At 34.4% G+C, this 21,089-nt stretch overlaps 2 protein-coding genes across 2 annotated transcripts; both read left to right on the top strand.

The window, feature by feature from the left end:
• The first annotated feature begins 1,602 nt into the window (after positions 1 to 1,602).
• On the top strand, positions 1,603 to 6,057 carry LOC108342017 (uncharacterized). The gene is made up of 4 exons (XM_017579715.2): positions 1,603 to 2,125; positions 3,475 to 4,698; positions 4,776 to 4,846; positions 5,662 to 6,057. Exons 1-4 carry the CDS (start codon positions 1,679 to 1,681, stop codon positions 5,957 to 5,959), a joined length of 2,040 nt encoding a protein of 679 aa, XP_017435204.1. The 5' UTR covers positions 1,603 to 1,678; the 3' UTR covers positions 5,960 to 6,057.
• A 3,303-nt stretch (positions 6,058 to 9,360) lies between these two features.
• Positions 9,361 to 20,530, top strand: LOC108343278 (uncharacterized). Its single transcript, XM_017581459.2, has 8 exons — positions 9,361 to 9,758; positions 10,208 to 10,347; positions 10,527 to 10,626; positions 10,753 to 10,851; positions 11,444 to 11,791; positions 12,371 to 12,463; positions 12,563 to 12,769; positions 20,017 to 20,530. Exons 1-8 carry the CDS (start codon positions 9,441 to 9,443, stop codon positions 20,278 to 20,280), a joined length of 1,569 nt encoding a protein of 522 aa, XP_017436948.1. The 5' UTR covers positions 9,361 to 9,440; the 3' UTR covers positions 20,281 to 20,530.
• The last annotated feature ends 559 nt before the right edge of the window (positions 20,531 to 21,089 follow it).

The raw sequence follows: 21,089 nt of genomic DNA, 5'->3' as shown, positions 1-21,089 counted from the left end.
GTTCGAAGATTAAACCCTATCCCAACTCAGTTCACAGCGTATATCATACTTCCATCCACACATCCAAACAAGCAGTACAATCATATTTCATACTCATCAAATAATCAAACAACGTATCATGCAAGCATACAAACATTCAACACAACAATCTAAATCAAATTATATAAGCTTCCCTTACCTTTAAGCGTGACCGAACGTTCACAATTTGTACAAAATAGCTCACCATCAACCTCTTAGAAGACTACGATCACAATTTACGAAACTAACCAAATGAAAGACCAGAAAGACGTTCAGAAATGGGTTAAGGAACTCATGCAACCGAAAATTGAGTTTGCATGTACAGAAAAACCACTTGACTGAGAGAGAGATGAACTTACCAGTCCAAAATCCAAAACTGATCAGTTCAAACGAACGCCCTCGACGCAGGGAGTGTTCAGCGGTGCCTGAGAGGTGATCGGAAGAAGAAATGGTTAAGATTTCTTAGAGAGAAAAAGGAGATTTTAGAGAAAAGGAGGAGAAAAAAGTTTCAGCAGGGTGGGGAAGAAGAAATGCATGCAGAGAAGTGACATGTTATTTGAAATTTTGCCTTAAATACTGCCGTTACCCAAAACGAACGACCACTCTCCTGCAGCCACCTGTTTTCCACTAACTGAGACACTCACTCTTTTCTTGACACATAGATCCCACTACTTGAAATTTTGGGTGCATTTTAATGGAGTCTGACATACAACATCAATTCATATTTCACTTTAACAAGTTTATATTCAAAACAGTTACTTTCCAATAACAAGAATAACAAAATATCATAAATAAATTTGATTTAATTATAAACTAATAATTATTAACATTAAAAATTTAATAGGTTTGCGCATTGTAAGGTTATTACACAATTAGCTAAAATTTTATATTGAAAATCTTTGGTAGATATTTACAATTAGGTTATCCGATAATTTCAAGAACCACATAATCATCTTTGTCAATCAAGGACTCATTGTCGAGATCCTGAAATTCACTGGAACATAAGCACCCAATGTGATCAAATGGCATCCAGCGCCCTTTCAATAGTTATTTTTATTAGCAATGACGTATATAAATTTTTATAAAAGAAAAGAAAAAAGAGAGTAAAATTTTGTAGAAAAAGCAAGTACTGTATGAGAAAAATCTTACAGAGATATAAAGATTTTTACAAATGAATGGTTTCTAATTGAAATTCTATTTATCTAGGTTCTCACATTCATTAAAATATAGCACTACACAAATTAAGAGATTAAAAAATCAACATAAAATAAAATCAAAGACGGATCAGCTTGATGAAATTTAAAATTCTTTTATATCTAAGGATTCTTGGGTATATTATTCTTCTTTTACTCAAAGTGTGAATTTCCTATTTTTTTTTTCTGAATTTTTATCAAACTTAATTTTAGTCAATGAATTAGTTCTTGAGTTAAAAAAATATGTGAATTTAATGATCTTTTCAATTTAAGAGTAAATGTTTTTAATAAATATTAAATTAAATGATAAAAAATACTTTATTTATTTAAAAAAAAATTAGAAATAAGTAGTTTGGATTGTAATGTACTAAAGAATATTGAGTCTGTGAAATTCAAAAATCTGTGTTGTGGTGCATCTTCTCTTTCCCGCCTTCAGTCACAGACAGATCTGATGGTATGGAACCCTAATGGGCGACAGAAAATACGTTGAACTGTACCAAAGACTCTCCAACGCCACCGTTCCAGATCCAATTTTCGCAGGCAAAGACCATCGCGGCGTCTGCGAAAACCTCTTCAACCAACTCCACTCCATCTTCCGCCGATTCTTCTCGGCTCTTCCTTTGTGCCACCGCCATGACCTTCACTATCGGTTCCATCCGCTTCCGCATTCGGAGCTGTGGCCAATTGTTGAAGAATTTTCTCTCATTCTGCGCTGCTGTCTTCTTCTCCTGACGCTCCCGCACTCCTGTCAGAAGTTTTTCCTTCTCAAGTGCCGCTATCTTTTTCGCATTCTCAATTCCTTTCTCTCTGTCCATGTCACCGAACATCGCAGCGTGCGCTTTAGCAACTTCCTCACCGACGTGGACTTGGACTTCGATGATTATTGTCGTCCGTTTCTGCTCGCGCTGCTTGAGGTGGGTTTCATGTTGACATAGTTAATATTGTAATATAGCTATATGCTCCAATTATCGGGTTAAGGTTAGCTTATATGATTATGGATTTGGTTCCTAATTGGCTGTTGCTTTTGTTTATTTAGTTTTTAAATCTATAATTCTGTTATCATTTTCTTGTAGATTTGGAACCTTTTTGAAAATACTTCTTCTTAAGTACTTACTGTAGGAAAAAAAACAAGAAGGTAGAATGAGTTGTACTTAGTTCGTTATTAGAATTGACCGTTTCACTTACAAGTGCACCCGGAGCCCATGCAAAGGGTTTGGTTAAGATATGCCAGATTCCACCAAATATACAAATGGAACCCAACCATACATGCCCTCCAATAATATCTTCCAAGCTTTTCGATATTTTAGCTGAGAAAGCTGTCTATAAAAAGCTGTCTATTGATTTTAGTTTTTTTTTTTTTTTCACTTAGAGGAGATGATAGATTCATTTATATTTTATGAAGATTTTTATCTAAACAGAACCTTAGTATAGAATATTAAGTGGATGTGATAAACATTTTTTTCAGAGGCTGCGTAAAGTAAAGTTTCTATTTATTTTTTGTGTGGATCCAACAATGTTAGACTGTGGGCTAAACACTTTTTTCTTAAGCTGTTTGATGTAAAGTTTTCCTCTTTTTGGTTTCTTCTGATATTTTCCTTTTCCTTTTTAATCTGAATAATTTTTAGTTGATTCGAGTTTGTCAAATAACCATTATTATCTTGCCTCTGACATGACCAAGTCAGCTTGGAGCCCAAGAAAACTTTGTTTCATTTTCTCTCATGTAATGCAATTGTTTCCATCATTCTCATTTCTTGTATGTATGTGTTTTTCACTTTGGATTCCACATAAACCATTTATTTTTGTCCCCACATTTCCAATCTGCTGCCTACGTGCGCAACCAAGATGGAAAGCTGTAATGTGGCAATGGGCAATGGGATTCTGCTTTCAGTTTAATGGTAAAATCATCTGCTTTCTTGAAATAAAAGGGAAATCACTAAATGGAAAATAGCTTTTGTTTCATCAGCTAATTTAAGTTTTTAGTTCCAGTTTGTATGAGACCAAAAGTCTATGTGGTAGTTCTATTAAATTATTAATGATTGTTACAAAAGTTTTTTTTGTCCAGTGCTTTAGGCTCCCACCTATTGTTGTCAGGGAGATTGTTCCAGGATTTGAACTTGTAACTTTCAGGTCACCAGACAACAATCTACCGCTGTGCTAAATCTTGTCCCTCTAGTTTTGTGCATTTTAAACATCTGCCACATAGAAATTTGTATAGGATTCTTACTGGAGTTCTATTAATCTAAACTTGAACATGTTATCTCAGGTATTTGCAGATGAACTTTTAAGACACCAGCCATTGAGAAGGTATCTTATGATGGTTGATTCAGTATCTTCTATCCATGAAAAGCTTTTCGTGTGTCATTTCAACCAAGGTGATATTGCCATTGTCCTGGAGGTGTTATCTTCTCATTTCATCCTGTCAGTTTCTAATGAGAAAGCAGTTGAGGATTTCGCAGTTAGATTATTTTTACGTTGTGATAAGGATTTCAGATTTCCTGAACTTAGTATTGGGCCCTCCATTGTGTTGTTGCATGACCCTGTTGTGCTCTCTGCACCAAAGATGTTCCAGGCACACATAGTTTCAACGGTTTCTGAAGCCATTGGTTCTGGCTTATCTTCCGAGCCTTTAGCCAATTTCCAGCTTATAGCACTGCAAAAATCTGTTATCTTGTACTCTACACACGTGTCTAGTTTGCAAATAGATGGCTTTCATGTTGAATCAAAATGCTCCAACTCACACCTTCTTGACAGAGGTCAGCTAAAATTTGAATCTTATATCCGGCATGGCACCAGAAACAGATTAAATAAAGTCTTATCAAAATTAGATGATTCATGGGATTCTTATCAATGCAAATTGTTTTCCAAGACAAAAACGGATCTTTTGACTGAGTATATTGCATTTATGAAGGAGAGACAGTACCTATTTGATGATTCGTTAAGGGAAGGGATTACCTCAATCTTAAATTGCCTAATCCATCAAGCCTTCTCTCAAGAGGCCACTGGAGTATACACTATAAAGGAAAACACTAGTGCACAAGATATATGTCTTCTTGCATCCATATTGAAGATGATGAGTGTTTCATTGCATCAAGCAGTTAAGTATCTACGTAATAGTGGTGATTCAGATTGTTTGAAAACCATGAAAAGTGCCACTGTGCATGGGAAATATGATTTCTTGATCAGCATCTTTGACTATTTTCGACAGTTTAAGATCTGTTTACCAATTCAAAGTTTCTTGTATGATGAGATGAAAAGTCAGAAATCAAATTACAAAGTCTCCGAGGCATTGCTCGTGCACTTCACAGGCTTGCTATCTTTAAGTTTTAACAATGGACTTGAATTGTTGGCAAAGGGGTGTATATCCGTACTTATGGCATTGATGTATCTGTTTGTTTTTGAAGAGGGGGATTTACTTGCTTTGGAATCATTGAAGGGTCCGTCATTACAACCTTGCTTGTCTGAAATTTCATGTCATAAGAGTGGAAAGGTGAATTGTGTGTCTTTGGTTCTCACGAACTTGAATTAAGTTTATATTTCATTCTAAATTGTTGGTAAATTTTGCAGGGTGCAAGAGATAACCAATCTGTCTATGAAGTTGTAGCAGAGTTTCGGAGAATTCAATCATGTAATTTGAGGTACGTATTGTATCTATATTTTTCTAGGCTTTACATGGTGTTGTCTTTTCCAGTCACAGATTCTCAATTTCTCTATTGAAGAATGTAATTTGAGGCTTGCTTAATGGGTGCTTGAGTAGCCATCTTAAGTTCAATTCATTGTTATGCCCAAGGAAACAACACTCTGTAGGGTATAGTTAGAGGCCCACTAAATTTTGCTGTTTTTGCCAAGGAGCAGTTGTGTTCTGTCCTAGTTATGGCCTCTTTAAAAACTTGAAAGATTACCCTTTATTTGATTAAATTATACTGCATATTCTCTTATCTTGGAATTTTGGGGAATATTTAGATCTTGAGGAACTTCATTTAGTTTAGTGCATTAATGGTACACTGAGTTTGAGGGATTCCATTTAGTTTAATTTAACTGTGGTTCCACTTGTGATATATAGATTGCATGAATTATTATTGTGTTATTTTATTCATGCATTTTTTTCCCACCCAAATATTGTAACAAACATTATTCAATCAAGTGATGAGGGCTAGCTCTAGTGGAATGTCTTGGGCTCGCTTTGGGTTAGGGATCCTTCATTCTTTGCTTATACCGTTGTCTCTCATGAACATGGCAACCTTCCCTTAGCTTCCCATAAACTTTTTCTGACCCCCAAAAAATGATGATTATGCAATGGATTCATAAGCTCCACTGAAATGAAGTGACAAATATCTTATATTTCCTCAAATTTTTGTGATGAAGTAGACATGTTTTGTGTGAATAAGTTGTCCTTTCATTTTTAATACTATTCCTCTTTTGTGCTTTTTCTGAATCATCCTGTATTTTTCAGAACGGATTCCTTCACCTCCTGTAACGACGATAATGAAACAAAGAAAACCTGCAATGGGGAAATGTTTCTTAATTGCATATTAGGAGACCCCAAAAAATTATCCGATTATGATGAACTTGCAGATTTCCTTGAGTGTAAGACTGGGAAAAATTATTCCAAGTGGATGAATAGGCGCGAAATATATAGAGATAAGAGGTATCAGAAAAAACTAGAATTAAGGAAGACCATGAAGAAAACTGTCCGGAAGTCTTGTCGGTTTAAAAACAATGGTCACTCCTTCAAGGGACAGAAAAATTGAATGTTTGTAAAGTATTGGAGGTGATAGATGCAATCCACCTTTGGCCCTTGTACATGTAAATGAATTATTTACTTTTTTTAGCTCTTCATTCTTGGCCATATTTTTGTAAATGGATTTATATTTAGGTTTGCTCAGTGGGTTTGGTAAGAGAAAAACATTTAAATGGAACTTCCTATCTAACATAAGATAAATGTTTCAGAAAAATAATTTAGTACAATAGATAAAGAAGTTCTTATATATATATGTAAAGGTTGGCAAATTGATGACGACATCATACTTTATTTTTTTCTTTATAAAATTATAATCCATCTCAATGTGTATGGTTTTATAAAAGATATGATTAGAGGTAATATGTAATGATGTTTGGTTGTCATATATGAGGTATATTCGTTATTTTTTTTTTAAATTTAAGCTATTTGAAGAGTTTTTTAATCATATGAACTAACTGTGACGAATGTTATTGTTGTGTATTATGAATTTTCATTTGATTTTATCGTAACATTTTATTTGTTACCTTATCAAGATTTTAAATTACCTTTAACAAAAATACAATATATTGAATTGGAGTGTTTATTACTCGGTGACCTTACTCAGTTACAATAAAAATAACTAATAATTTGAATATTATTTTTATTTTTATAAACGAGGCATTTTTTAGAAACCAGTTTAATAAAGTTTGGGATCTATTAGACACTATTGTAATCATAAACAATGAGAGTTTAAAAGTTGACTTATTGTATTGAGATAATTTAATTTATTCACTAACCTTGAGTATCTCTTTGGCTTAGAGTAAAGTTTTCTTGTAAGTCATGTATAAGTTTGACACTTAAATTTATTGGTATGTCTAGAAACTTAATATTTATTTATTTTCTTTCGTTAAAATGTCAGGAACAATTTTTTCTTTAAATATAACAAACCATTATTAGATCATGTCACTTTAATACTAAGAAAAATATATCAAGTTTATAAGATCTTTTGTTCGAAACTTTTGAACAAGGTATTGCTTTAATTATACATTACTCTCGTTATCACTACCTCTAATATATGATAACAATGGTATTTACATATACAATAATACATATATCCTTTGAGAGGATGACGAAATAACAAAGAAAGAATTACCAACATTCCTTCATATTATTCCAAATTGCTAGATAACCATTTCAAAATGTTCAAAGCATAAACGGATTGATTCTTTGAGGTCTTACGGAAACATCATAGGCAACATACCATACTTATTTAAATTAAAAATTGAGATAAGAAGTGGGTAATGTAATTTCTTTTGAATTATTTTATGTGATGATAATGCATCAGTTTGAAATTGAATTAAAAAGATTTTGAAAGAATTAGTCAATGACAAAATGAGTTTTGTGTTTATATAATAGTTATTTTTACACTATTCAAAAAATACTCAAACAAGATAATAAATTATTTTAAAGATTTATTGATATACTTTTTTCAAAGACTGTCGTGTAAAACCTATTAACCATTCATTTATCATTTGTATGTAAATATAAAAGGAAATGCTAAACCAACCTTATTTATTCAGATGAAATTATTAAAAGTGAGAAAGTAAAATAAAAGAAAAAAAAGTGAGAAATTAAGATTGCTTAAATTATAAAAAAGAAGATGAAAACTAAATAGAAGATGAAATAAATTTATTTATGATCTTAATAAATAAAACATGAAAGTTCTATAAAGACTTACTATATAATAAATTATATTTTTAATATTTCCATAATGAATTATATTTTTTTAGGTAAATGATTGTATCTTCCAAATAATGTAATATATCACATAAATACATATTAATAATAATAATAATAAAATATTTATGATATAATTAATTATTTGTTTTATTTAGACTATTATGTAATCTAAATATTAATAAAATAACTAATTTGTTTACTTTTCATCACAAAATTTCTTGAATTTTGTATGGAAAGTTGTTCTTTGTTCTTATCAGTCGCGTTTTCCCAATTTCATTGAAAATAAAATGATTTGGTACGTTTTTCTAATACATTCTTTCCTCTATGTACATAAACATACAAAAGATTGATGTGTAGTTAGAAGTGAGACATCATTAGACTGATACATGTGGTCAACATGGTGAAACATTAGAATAATAAGAAGTATGTAGTTGATTGTTTCGTTCATAAATTACATTAAAAAATAATCTATAACAAATACATTTAAATCCTTCAGTCCACGAAAGAAAAAAATATATTTACTTTACAAATTATTTTTATAAAAAATACATTTAAATGCTCTTTGTGACGTGTTAAAAAAATATAACAGAATAAATATGATAATAAAAAAGAGAGAGAAGAAAAAAATAAAAGAAAGAAAAAGGATAAACATGTAAATCGTATCCCTTATTTGTCTGTCCATGTCCTTTTATCGTGTTATTGTTTTTTTTTTTATTTCAATTTTTTTGTTCAATTTTCAAATACTTCCCTACCACGTTTAAATTGAAAAGCTAAAAGGTATTTTGAACGAATCAAATTTAAAAACAAATTAAGTTTTACTTATTTTATAGAATTATTTTTTAATAATCAATTTTAGTAAATTTTAATAAATGATAAGTGTGATAATTATCTATTATTTATATTTAGTAAAATCTCTTATTTATCTTTAGATGTAAGTATATAGTTGTTATAGAGATAAATACTTGTATGTTTTTGGATTATTTTGTAGGAATTTGAAAAAATTGGAGGATATTAAAGAGATAAATACTTATAAATTTTTGAAAATAATTAAATAGCATTGATTAAAAACTAACAAAAATAGGCAATTAATTTTAAAAAAGTAAAATTACAGTTATAATCTGTTTCAAGTTCTTTTTGCGTGGACACATGTAATAATACTTTAAAATGATTTAGTAATATCTAACTTGTCTGTTTTACATACCCATATCATGAACTTTTCTACTTGTTTTTCTCACACATACAACGATCATGCACTGAGATAAAAAGTTCCACGTCAGACTCTCACGAAGAAAGTGTAGTAAAACGGAAAAACACATGTTTAACGTTTCCTCTTCATTATATTTTAATTTCATTATTATATAGTTAGTGTTAAAGTCTTTAATAGGTTCCTTAATTGAAAATTATAATTAGTTTTTTACATTAATCTGTAACTAGGTTTTTGAAGAAACCGCAAATTCAAATTTTTCTGACAAATTTAAATTGTCATTAAAAGATTCAATTATAAAATCTGTACAAAATCAGTAATCTAATCACAATAATTTAATATAAATAATTAACTATTATTTTTTTTCCAAATAATTCAGACAATTTAACCTATAACCAACTTATTACTGTCATTAAAAGGTATGTTTAGCTTGGCATTAGAAAGTAAACTGAGAACAGAGCAATTAATAAAAGGAAGAGCTCTAACAAACAAACCCATGAAATGACTAACTTGGTGTGATCAGAATTCAGACCAAAGAATGGTGGGGCTGTAACTCTATTCCATTCTCATGGCACCATCATCGCCTCCGCCGTCCGACAATTCCGACGCCGAGGGCCGTCTCCGCGAAGCGGAGGAGCGCCTCCGTGACGCCATCGAGGAGCTCCAGCGGCGGCAGCGCCGGGCCGCCGCTCATGCTCAGCACCACCTCCGTGTGGAATCGCCTCCCTGCGATCATGGCCCCGACGAATCATGCGTCGCTCACGCCATTGGCAACCTCTGTCAGACCTTTCTTCTCTCCTATGGCGTCAGAGTCGGCATTGGTATACTTCTCCGCGCCTTCAAGCTCGTTCGGAGGCAGTCCTACTCCTCTCTCCTCGATCTCAAGGTTAGTTAAAATCAAATTAGGGTTCCTAATTTTCCTTCAATAACAACATTGATTTCTTACTCGAATAAAATCTCCTCCTCGTGTCAGATTTGAGGTTTGTTTGTTTATCTGAAACATTTTCTCTTAAAATTTGGTCGTGTTTTGATCGGAATGAGCAGAAAGTAACAGAATCGTCGTTTAGGAGTAGCTTAAAGCGGAATTTAAAGCAATTGAGATTTCATATTCTTTATTTTAATATATTTTATTGAAATTGATCCAGCATATGTTATTCACTTCGGTTCAATACTTTTGTAGCTAATATTATTGAGTGAAACTGTGTAGCTTTAAATTTTTGTTAGGTAATATGTATATTGCGTGGAAGTATTGACAGTATTATTGTAGATGTTAGTATTTCGGTATTTGTAAGTGGAGAATGTGAGATTATGGATGTTGTTTTTCGTTGTTTGCAGCAACTTGTTTCAGAGAAAGATCTAATAGTAAGGGAAGAAGCATGCCGAATTGGTTTACTTTTTGGTGGTTTCACTGGATCTTATCATGCTCTTAGATGTTTGTTGCGTAAATTGAGAAAGAAAGAGACACCACTTAATGCGTAAGTTCCAAGTCGAACCACTTCCTGGATTTATTCTTCTAGCTTTTCTATTCGAATGATTTATTTTATTTTTTGAGTTTTTGTTCATCTATATTTAAAATACTTGGATATTGTTGTATGCTGTTTGTGTTTGCACCTGTTGCTTATTTATGACTTTGTTTAGGGCGATGATGGTGCAGAATTTTAGCAGGTTCAATAGCTGGTTTTTCAATTTTGGCGTTGAATGATTCAAATAGGAGACGTACACTGGCTTTGTACCTGTTGGCTAGGCTGGCCCAGGTATTCTAAAGTGCATCCCCAAAATGATTTCTAAGCAATCTGACTTCCGTGGATGTATTTAATGCATTTTTAGCCTTTTGTAAACGATTTGCATATGCCAGGCTAATGCATATTCTTATATACTAGTGTGCTTATAACTCTGCAAAGTCTAAGAACAAGTTTCACCTTTGGGGGAGTCATTGGAGGCATGGAGATTCATTGCTGTTTGCTATTGCTTGTGCACAGGTATTTAATCCTCACTCTGAATTTTCGGGCCAGGGTTTACCGTTAACTATCACTTTGTAATCTTTTTGTATGCCTGATAATTGATATTGGTAAAATAACAATAAAACTAGTATGAAGCATTTTTATAGATATGAGCAAGAATGTTATTTGATGCAAAAGCTTTATTGTTATAAAACTTCATAGCCAATCCTGGTGAGAGAAAAAAATGAACGGTTGCTGGACAAAATATAACACTTTTTACTTTTATCACATGTCATTTCACAATAACACGTTTCTACCATTTAGCACTTTCTTATAATTAGTTGGGACACTCCTCGCGGGAATGTTTATTCCGTAATTGTCTTAATATATCCCATGTGGCTGATTCCTCTTATGCCAAAAATGTTAAGTAAATTACCTTGTATAACTAGTTAATATCTTAAACTTGATTGTTTCTTCTTGGGAGATGCTTGATGGGTTCCTCAATGTCTGTAAAATATTTGTCATTATTGATTTCATGAAATGTAAACCTTAAATTTTTGTCTATAGCATCTCATCTTTTCAGGTTTCATAAGTTACTTTTATTATTTTTACAAGTAAAAAAATATTTCAGGTTATGTATGCCTTTGTTATGCGTCCAGAGAGCTTGCCAAAATCCTATCAAGAATTCATTCAGAAAACTGGGCCAGTTGCAGAGCCTGTGTACAAGGCTGTGAGGGATAGCTGTAGAGGTCATCCAGTTGATGTTACTTCACTACATACCTACTTATCTCATGCAGGAAGGTCTGACTATGTAAAGTTGGAAGAATTTCCCTCTATTATTCCATGTTCCATCATTCATCCCGAAACAAATTCATGTTTAGCCCATCAAGTAAAGGCAACTTCAACAACGTTCAAGAAAACATTCCCGCTTTACTTTTCTTTGACCTTTGTGCCTTTTGTTGTTCTGCACCTACAGAAGGTATTTTCTTACTAAGTTTTTTCTGTTACTATATCAGCAAATCATATACTTGCATAATTTATCAAGAAAATTGATTTTTTTGTAAAGAGAACTGTTATGCATAATTTGGAAGTATTTGTGGCAAGTGTCCTTTCTAAGGCACTGGAAGGAAAACACAGCTAGTAAATTGCTTGTGGTTAGGTTCCTTTTTTTTATTTTGCTGGCTTACAAAACTTCAAATTTTTATTTTTTATGCATTGTCAGGGTAAAGCACACAGCTATATATGACTTTTAAGATATCGTTATTGTAAAAGTCAACGCACTTGACCATATAGCCTATATGACATTTTGTGATTGGTCAGTGCATCACAATATTTACCCCTAACTTTATGCCCATAACTTAACTACTTACTGCCATTTTTGTTTTAATTTAAGGTAACACTATCTTGCTAATTTTAACAGAGTGGTTTTTGTGCTTGGAATAAGATAGCCAACTTCTGTCTGCATCAACCAATGTTACTACTATTAACTTTTATTGCTGACATTTCTGTAACTTTTGTATATTTCTCTTTGCTGATGTGAAAATTTATGTTTTTTCAGTTCACTGATGCTCCTTTCCGTACTTTCTGGCTTGCCATCAACGGAGGTGTTCGCTCGACAGCTTTTTTGTCTGCTTTTGTTGGAATCTTTCAGGTGTATTTTGTTGTTCTCATTGTTAATATTATTATTACTATAATACTTTTTATCGGTAAATGTAATTTTAATGTTCTGTGTGTCTTTCTGGTTGTGCAGGCAGTCATATGTTTACATAGAAAAGTTTTTTCTAGAGATCACAAGATGGTATATTGGATAGCAGGTGGAATATCTGCCCTATCTGTGCTACTGGAGAAAAAAGCTAAGCGTGGTGAGCTAGCTTTATATGTTCTTCCCAGAGCAGGAGATTCACTATGGTATATCTTGGTGAACAGGCACCTCCTTCCAAATATCAGGAACGCTGAGGTATGGCCTCCTGACTTATTTATTTATTTATTTTAAGTAAAGAATGAATGCAAAATGATCACCACATAAATTTGAATTCGGACTAGGTTGACATCCCAAGCTATATTAATTATTTGCTGCATACCTAAATATCATAAAAGATTAAAAAAAAATACAAAAGAAAATGAAGGGACTATACAAACCTTTGACTTGGTAGACATCATCTAATCCTATAGAAATCAAACAGTAAAATCTGGAATAAGATCCCATGAAGTAGTACGTCTATGTCTAATTCCCAGAGCAGAGAGTTCGTTGGCACAATGGTTTCTCTCTATTTATATGAGATACATGATATCTCATGCTCCTAAGCCACACAACATATTCTGCCACTGATTATGAAGATACCAAAAAACAATATGATAATGGCAGAAAGCTTGAACCGGGAACATAGAGTCACTTTCAATTCATAGACTATACCCTGCTTTCTCAATTGCAATTTCAATACCTCGGATAGCACCAGGAAGTTTTGCATAATTAGCTAATTGTACACTAAGATAGTGAGTGAAACAACCAACAAAGGCAGCAACTCTATCATGAAATAGGTCCCCACAAGCTGCAAGACCAAGAGCACCATGAGCAGCTCCACCAATATTGCACTTTATCCAAAAACAGGGAGAACATAGTAAAAGATACTGGTATGACAGAAGGAGCTAGATCCACTTTAATAGAGATGCCAAATGGTTTTAGAATGCTGAAATCTTTCATCTTACATTTCCCATTATACGAGCACAGATATTTGGCTACACCTAATCAAATATCCTTCATCTTACATTATAAGAGCATAGATATTTGGCTACACCTAATCTTTCATCTTACATTTCCCATTACACTTTAATAGGGAAGACATGGCTTTTCAAGCTGGAATAATGAATCATATATCCTTCAAAACAAGTAGATATTTGGCTACACCTAATGCCATCAATGACACAAAAAGATGGCAGCTTGATGATTAATACGAAGCGTCAATACATAACAACACCCAATCAAGGCTTTGATGATTAACAGTATCATGCACACATGAACTAACTAGAACTTATGAATGAATGGACAAGTGTGCAACATTTTCAATGTGATTCCCACAATGATAACATCGAGAGACCATATACCAACCACATTTAAGAAGATTATCATCTATGGCATGTCTATTATAGCATATCTCTCCATATCAAATTTCATACCCATCTGGTATGGAGACGAAGATGGGTATACATTTTTACTTCGGAGACATAAATGAGTATAACCAAATTCATACTTATCCTATGTTACGATCTAAGATAGGGGTAATAATAAGGGTTGGAAAGTATATGAGCAGAAAGAATATTTAGTATAAGTTAATTAGAGTAAATAAATATAGTATAAGTTAATTAGAGTAAATAAATATATATTTAGGGAAATATTCAATATAAGATATTTATAATTAAGGATATATGCTAGAATAATATACGGAGAGATATTTATATTAAATATAGGGATATTTATATTAAATATTAAATATAAGGATATTTATATTAAATGCAGATATATTCTAGAGGAATATTTAATAAGAGATGGGCGGGAATTAATTAATATAAATAAGGTTAGAGTCCAGGGTTAAAGGACAGGCTTTTGATGATTGAGTTTTGTGACAGACATTATTGTCTTGTGAGGGAGGTTATGCTCTCAAAGTAATTGAAGGAGGTTATGCTCCCAATTATTGTTTATCCTTGTTTATTCAGATATTACCATCAATAAAAGAGATTCATTCATCCAATATCATTCGTTTATTGTTCTGTTACGTGTGAGAGAGTGTGAAAGGTTGTATTTGGTTAGTTTACGTACTCAGGTACGTAACAATTGGTCCGACCCGCCGGATCATCATGGAGGGAAGAGTGAATGTCATTGAAGGAAGATTGGAGGTCATAGAAATCTCCATGGGAGGACTGGAGGCAGCAGTCCAGGAACTGGTGAAGGTGATGGGAGAGCGAGGTCGACGACATGAGGGAAATCCTGATGGAAGTCAGGGGTCTGTCAACGGGAGAAGGAATGAGGAGGACGAGAGAGATTGCAGCAGGCTAGATGGTGGACACCGAGAGGAGCAACCGTATTGGAGGAGAAGGGTAGCCTTACCCATCTTCGAAGGAAGGGATCCTTTGAATTGGATCAATAGAGCGGACAAATTCTTTGAGCTACAAGGAGTGTCGGAGGAAGAAAAGTTGCGCCTAGCCTATATCAGCATGGAGGGAATCGCGGGACACTGGTTCAGATTCTAGAGGGAGAAGGCCAGGAACCGTTCGTGGGCAGGATTAAAGGAGTCAATGGTGATCCGTTTTGGAGGAAGAAACCGGGGAACCATCTTTGAGAGGCTGGCGGCCTGTAAACAATCAGGAACCGTGGAAGAATACATCCAAGAATTTGAAGTCTTGGTCGGCCAAACGGAAACAATGCCCGACGCACAGCTGATGGGGTACTTTATGGCAGGATTGCAGGAGGGGATCCGTAATCAACTCAGATTACTTGATCCACGGGAGTTGATGGACGTTATGAGACTGGCAAAGGACGTGGAAGAGTTCCAAGGGGGCGTGAAGGCTGGGAGCGGAAGTGTGATCGAGAATCAATCTGGAGAAAAACCGAACGGGGTGGATACGCGACTGGAGCTCAGTGGTCCGAACCAAGGCCGAACGGTAACTGCCGTGGAGAGCCGAGCAGACATCATGGAGAATGCGGAGACCGGACGAAAGGAAAGAAACATGAGGGATCTACCTTATGAGGAATATGAAAAACATAGGAAGGAAGGAAGGTGCTTTAGATGCGGCGAGCGGTTCGGTCCTGCGCACCGTTGTCCGGACAAGAGTTTGAGAGTCCTGATATATGCAGAGGACGACGAAGAATTTCCACCACCCAAACCTCCAGACTTGAATTGATGAGGAGCCATGAGATCAAGCTCCCCAATCCAACCTTGGGGACAAGGTTGTTTTGCAGCGAGGAGTAATGTTACGATCTAAGATAGGGGTAATAATAAGGGTTGGAAAGTATATGAGCAGAAAGAATATTTAGTATAAGTTAATTAGAGTAAATAAATATAGTATAAGTTAATTAGAGTAAATAAATATATATTTAGGGAAATATTCAATATAAGATATTTATAATTAAGGATATATGCTAGAATAATATACGGAGAGATATTTATATTAAATATAGGGATATTTATATTAAATATTAAATATAAGGATATTTATATTAAATGCAGATATATTCTAGAGGAATATTTAATAAGAGATGGGCGGGAATTAATTAATATAAATAAGGTTAGAGTCCAGGGTTAAAGGACAGGCTTTTGATGATTGAGTTTTGTGACAGACATTATTGTCTTGTGAGGGAGGTTATGCTCTCAAAGTAATTGAAGGAGGTTATGCTCCCAATTATTGTTTATCCTTGTTTATTCAGATATTACCATCAATAAAAGAGATTCATTCATCCAATATCATTCGTTTATTGTTCTGTTACGTGTGAGAGAGTGTGAAAGGTTGTATTTGGTTAGTTTACGTACTCAGGTACGTAACAATTGGTCCGACCCGCCGGATCATCATGGAGGGAAGAGTGAATGTCATTGAAGGAAGATTGGAGGTCATAGAAATCTCCATGGGAGGACTGGAGGCAGCAGTCCAGGAACTGGTGAAGGTGATGGGAGAGCGAGGTCGACGACATGAGGGAAATCCTGATGGAAGTCAGGGGTCTGTCAACGGGAGAAGGAATGAGGAGGACGAGAGAGATTGCAGCAGGCTAGATGGTGGACACCGAGAGGAGCAACCGTATTGGAGGAGAAGGGTAGCCTTACCCATCTTCGAAGGAAGGGATCCTTTGAATTGGATCAATAGAGCGGACAAATTCTTTGAGCTACAAGGAGTGTCGGAGGAAGAAAAGTTGCGCCTAGCCTATATCAGCATGGAGGGAATCGCGGGACACTGGTTCAGATTCTAGAGGGAGAAGGCCAGGAACCGTTCGTGGGCAGGATTAAAGGAGTCAATGGTGATCCGTTTTGGAGGAAGAAACCGGGGAACCATCTTTGAGAGGCTGGCGGCCTGTAAACAATCAGGAACCGTGGAAGAATACATCCAAGAATTTGAAGTCTTGGTCGGCCAAACGGAAACAATGCCCGACGCACAGCTGATGGGGTACTTTATGGCAGGATTGCAGGAGGGGATCCGTAATCAACTCAGATTACTTGATCCACGGGAGTTGATGGACGTTATGAGACTGGCAAAGGACGTGGAAGAGTTCCAAGGGGGCGTGAAGGCTGGGAGCGGAAGTGTGATCGAGAATCAATCTGGAGAAAAACCGAACGGGGTGGATACGCGACTGGAGCTCAGTGGTCCGAACCAAGGCCGAACGGTAACTGCCGTGGAGAGCCGAGCAGACATCATGGAGAATGCGGAGACCGGACGAAAGGAAAGAAACATGAGGGATCTACCTTATGAGGAATATGAAAAACATAGGAAGGAAGGAAGGTGCTTTAGATGCGGCGAGCGGTTCGGTCCTGCGCACCGTTGTCCGGACAAGAGTTTGAGAGTCCTGATATATGCAGAGGACGACGAAGAATTTCCACCACCCAAACCTCCAGACTTGAATTGATGAGGAGCCATGAGATCAAGCTCCCCAATCCAACCTTGGGGACAAGGTTGTTTTGCAGCGAGGAGTAATGTTACGATCTAAGATAGGGGTAATAATAAGGGTTGGAAAGTATATGAGCAGAAAGAATATTTAGTATAAGTTAATTAGAGTAAATAAATATAGTATAAGTTAATTAGAGTAAATAAATATATATTTAGGGAAATATTCAATATAAGATATTTATAATTAAGGATATATGCTAGAATAATATACGGAGAGATATTTATATTAAATATAGGGATATTTATATTAAATATTAAATATAAGGATATTTATATTAAATGCAGATATATTCTAGAGGAATATTTAATAAGAGATGGGCGGGAATTAATTAATATAAATAAGGTTAGAGTCCAGGGTTAAAGGACAGGCTTTTGATGATTGAGTTTTGTGACAGACATTATTGTCTTGTGAGGGAGGTTATGCTCTCAAAGTAATTGAAGGAGGTTATGCTCCCAATTATTGTTTATCCTTGTTTATTCAGATATTACCATCAATAAAAGAGATTCATTCATCCAATATCATTCGTTTATTGTTCTGTTACGTGTGAGAGACAGGTACGTAACATCCTACCTATCACCACACCTATTTAAGAGAGACATGCCTTATTCATTCCACCATGAGTTTCAAATCATCAAGGAGGAATCTGCCATATATACTTCTAGAGTTCCATGAAGAAAGTCATTCTTCACATTAAGTTGCTGTAATCTTCACAAACAATTTGACTTTATATTTGTCTATCGTCCACTTTCACTGTAAATATCCTTTTGCATTTTATGACCTTTTTGTCTCTTGGTTTGTAAAAAATAAGCTTTTTTCTAATGCATTCATCTTCTTTCATGGTCTTAATCCAATTTTCACTTTTCATGGTTTCTTGAACTAATGTAGGAAGTTTTGTGCTATCAATGACAACATTAAATCTTCAATCTTTATTAGAGAGATTATCACTGCAAACATATTGAGAAATGCAATATTCAGTACACTATTTTTTCCTTTCTCAATACGATGGGTGAAATCTCAATAACACTTATCTCCTCCTCACTATTATCTTCAGGAATTATTACCTTGGGAGTTAGATAACTTTTCTTGCACTGAAGCCAAAGTGAATTGTTGCCTTTAATATTTTTTGTTAAAGAATTAGTCTTCTTCCTCATTGTAGGCCGGTTCTATTTATTGGACATCCTGCAAAGATATAGTAATTACATGAATAAGAGCTCATTCATTTCACGTGCTTTCTCTCCTTGAAACGGGAGGGTTGGCAAAAAAATATTTTTGTTTTGTGAAAGGTGATATCCATAGAGCATTTGTACCCCTTTTTGTTAGAGGGATAACCAATAAAGACATATTTAAGTGTTCTAGGATGTAATTTACTATGACTAGAATTATGAGAGTGACAAAAAAAGCACATCTAATCCAGCAAGGTAGACTTGACACTAAACGAGAAGAGGGAAGAAAAGAGAATATAAACTCATTAGGAATAATGTCATTAAAGACACAAATGTGTAACCTGTTGATGAGGTATGTGACCACTAACCCAACTTCTTCCTGATAGCTTTTAGGAACATACATGTAGAAAAAGAAGGCTCTAACTACTAGAGGATGACAATTCCTTTTTGCTACCCCCATATTGTTGTGGAGTGTTAACACTTGTTAGTTGATGAATAATAATATTATGGGACAAATTTGGAGAATTCACGATTCACATATTCAGCACTATTATCAAATCTACTATTTTTTTTTTCAAATTGAATTTGTACAAGATAAAGAAAATTAACAGACATTCGAAATACCACATATTTACTTTTCATACAATATGTTTATGTGAGACATGTATAATCATCAATAAAAGCATCATACCATTTCATTCCAGAAATAGATTCTAAAATAGGTTCTCAAACATTAGAGTAATTAAAATCAAATGAGAAATTAGTCTTTATATTACTAATGAAATAAGATGCACGGTGACACTTTGATAATTGGTATGTAACAATTAAAACACTCAAGAGACTTTTTGGTAAATAAACGAGTGAACAAGGATTTGACAAGGTTGAATGAGGGATGTCCAAGTCTACTCTGGACAAGAAAAGGAAGTGCCATTGATTGCTAGCAAGGAGAAAGAAGGTTTCTTGAAGTACATGATATGACTCACCAATCAAATCTCCTTGTCTAGTTTTCTGTTAACTTCTCAAATTGCAATGAGTAAACTCTTTTCTGGTCTGTTTTTCTAGCATTTTTCAAAAATATTTTTCTTGTATTCTTGCAAACAGCCTTACTTTGCTTGAGAAAAATTTAGTTTTTACTGTCGGTGCCTCTTTAGATGTTTTTTGACGTCCAATATATCTATGTAGTTAGAGAATGTGAGTATTTTATCAGTTTGAAAACAATGCCTCCCACCATTGCCGCTCATTTATTGTCTTCTTCATAGTTAATCATGTTTATGATTCTTCTTTTCATTTTTCTCAAAGGTTCAAGGTTCTTCATGGTTTAGGAATTGCGAAGTAGGCGATGCCTTGCATGACAACTACATAACTTGTTTCATTTTATGCTGTCAACTTGTACAGGTTTTCTTGTTTTCAGTGTGTATGGGAGGAATAATGTATTACTTGGAACACGAGCCAGAAACCATGGCTCCATTTCTGAGGGGCCTGATCCGTCGCTTCCTTGCGAGCAGAATCAGCAATCCAAGCCCACCATCTAATCGGACTGCTTCCTACGCATACCTGCAAGCTCTTGATGGCATGACACCGCCATCATTACAGGAGAAGAGGGATACTGAATCTGAATCTTCCGAAAAGTACAATCTTGAATCTATTCCTGGGCTTTAACGTTGTTTTTTTTAGGGTTGGGAAGGGGTAGTCTCCGAACTAATGTTTCTTATATTAGGTTATAGATTATCCTTGTATTGGGAGCTAGTTCTGTTAGGTTCCTCATTTTTTATTGATTGCCAATGAAGGTGCTCTCAATATTTAGGTCTTCTTAATGCTTTCTAATTGTGTGCGATTGTCAAAAAAGAAAAAATTGTGTGCCAAAAGTAAATAAAAACATGATCTAATTATGAAGTGCTTGATGGAAAAATTGATCTCCATGATCATATTCTAACAGATAAAGGGGGGGCCGTGAGAAGTTCAAACAGACTGATACAGTAATTCTTGTGTGGATTGTGTTAGTTTGAAACTAAATAAATTGTTTACAGTGAAAAGAGGTGTGACGCGGTGAGCGGATTTTGAATTCTCAATATTTGAACTTTTTTAAGTGTTATAATGTTAAATTGCTGTAATAATATATATTTTTTATCATCGCAACAAGTTTTGATAAAATATTTTAGTACCCATTTATTTTGATTTGCAATAACAAGGACATGTGAGAAGAAATGTGGGAGCAGTATGAACCCATTCTGAGTAAGTTTATTGGTGATTATCATCAAAGTAATCATTTGCAAATAATCTCGACATTCATACGACATTTTTTCATTTACATTTGGCGAGTATTAATAACCCAAATACAATACAATAAAGCAACGAATTTACAAGAATATGAAAAATTTAAATTTTAAAATTCTTATTTCTTAAATATTTCATGGATAAAGCAATTCAAATTCTTTATACTTTACATTTTGCTTTTGTCGAAAATTTAA

The sequence above is a fragment of the Vigna angularis genome, chromosome 3 (genome assembly GCF_016808095.1).
Source record: "Vigna angularis cultivar LongXiaoDou No.4 chromosome 3, ASM1680809v1, whole genome shotgun sequence".
NCBI classification, from domain to species: Eukaryota; Viridiplantae; Streptophyta; class Magnoliopsida; order Fabales; family Fabaceae; genus Vigna; species Vigna angularis.
Note: the sequence above shows the minus strand (reverse complement) of the source record. Positions and strands in the feature narration are given on the sequence as shown.

Bases quoted from the DNA above. Each gene is read 5' to 3' on its own strand.
- LOC108342017 (XM_017579715.2), top strand. From the start codon at position 1,679: ATGGGCGACAGAAAATACGTTGAACTGTACCAAAGACTCTCCAACGCC. The intron at 4,699-4,775 runs GTGAATTGTGTG...TAAATTTTGCAG, and splicing joins CATGTCATAAGAGTGGAAAG to GGTGCAAGAGATAACCAATC. The intron at 4,847-5,661 runs GTACGTATTGTA...TGTATTTTTCAG, and splicing joins ATTCAATCATGTAATTTGAG to AACGGATTCCTTCACCTCCT.
- LOC108343278 (XM_017581459.2), top strand. From the start codon at position 9,441: ATGGCACCATCATCGCCTCCGCCGTCCGACAATTCCGACGCCGAGGGC. The intron at 10,627-10,752 runs GTATTCTAAAGT...CTTATATACTAG, and splicing joins TGTTGGCTAGGCTGGCCCAG to TGTGCTTATAACTCTGCAAA. The intron at 12,770-20,016 runs GTATGGCCTCCT...CAACTTGTACAG, and splicing joins CAAATATCAGGAACGCTGAG to GTTTTCTTGTTTTCAGTGTG.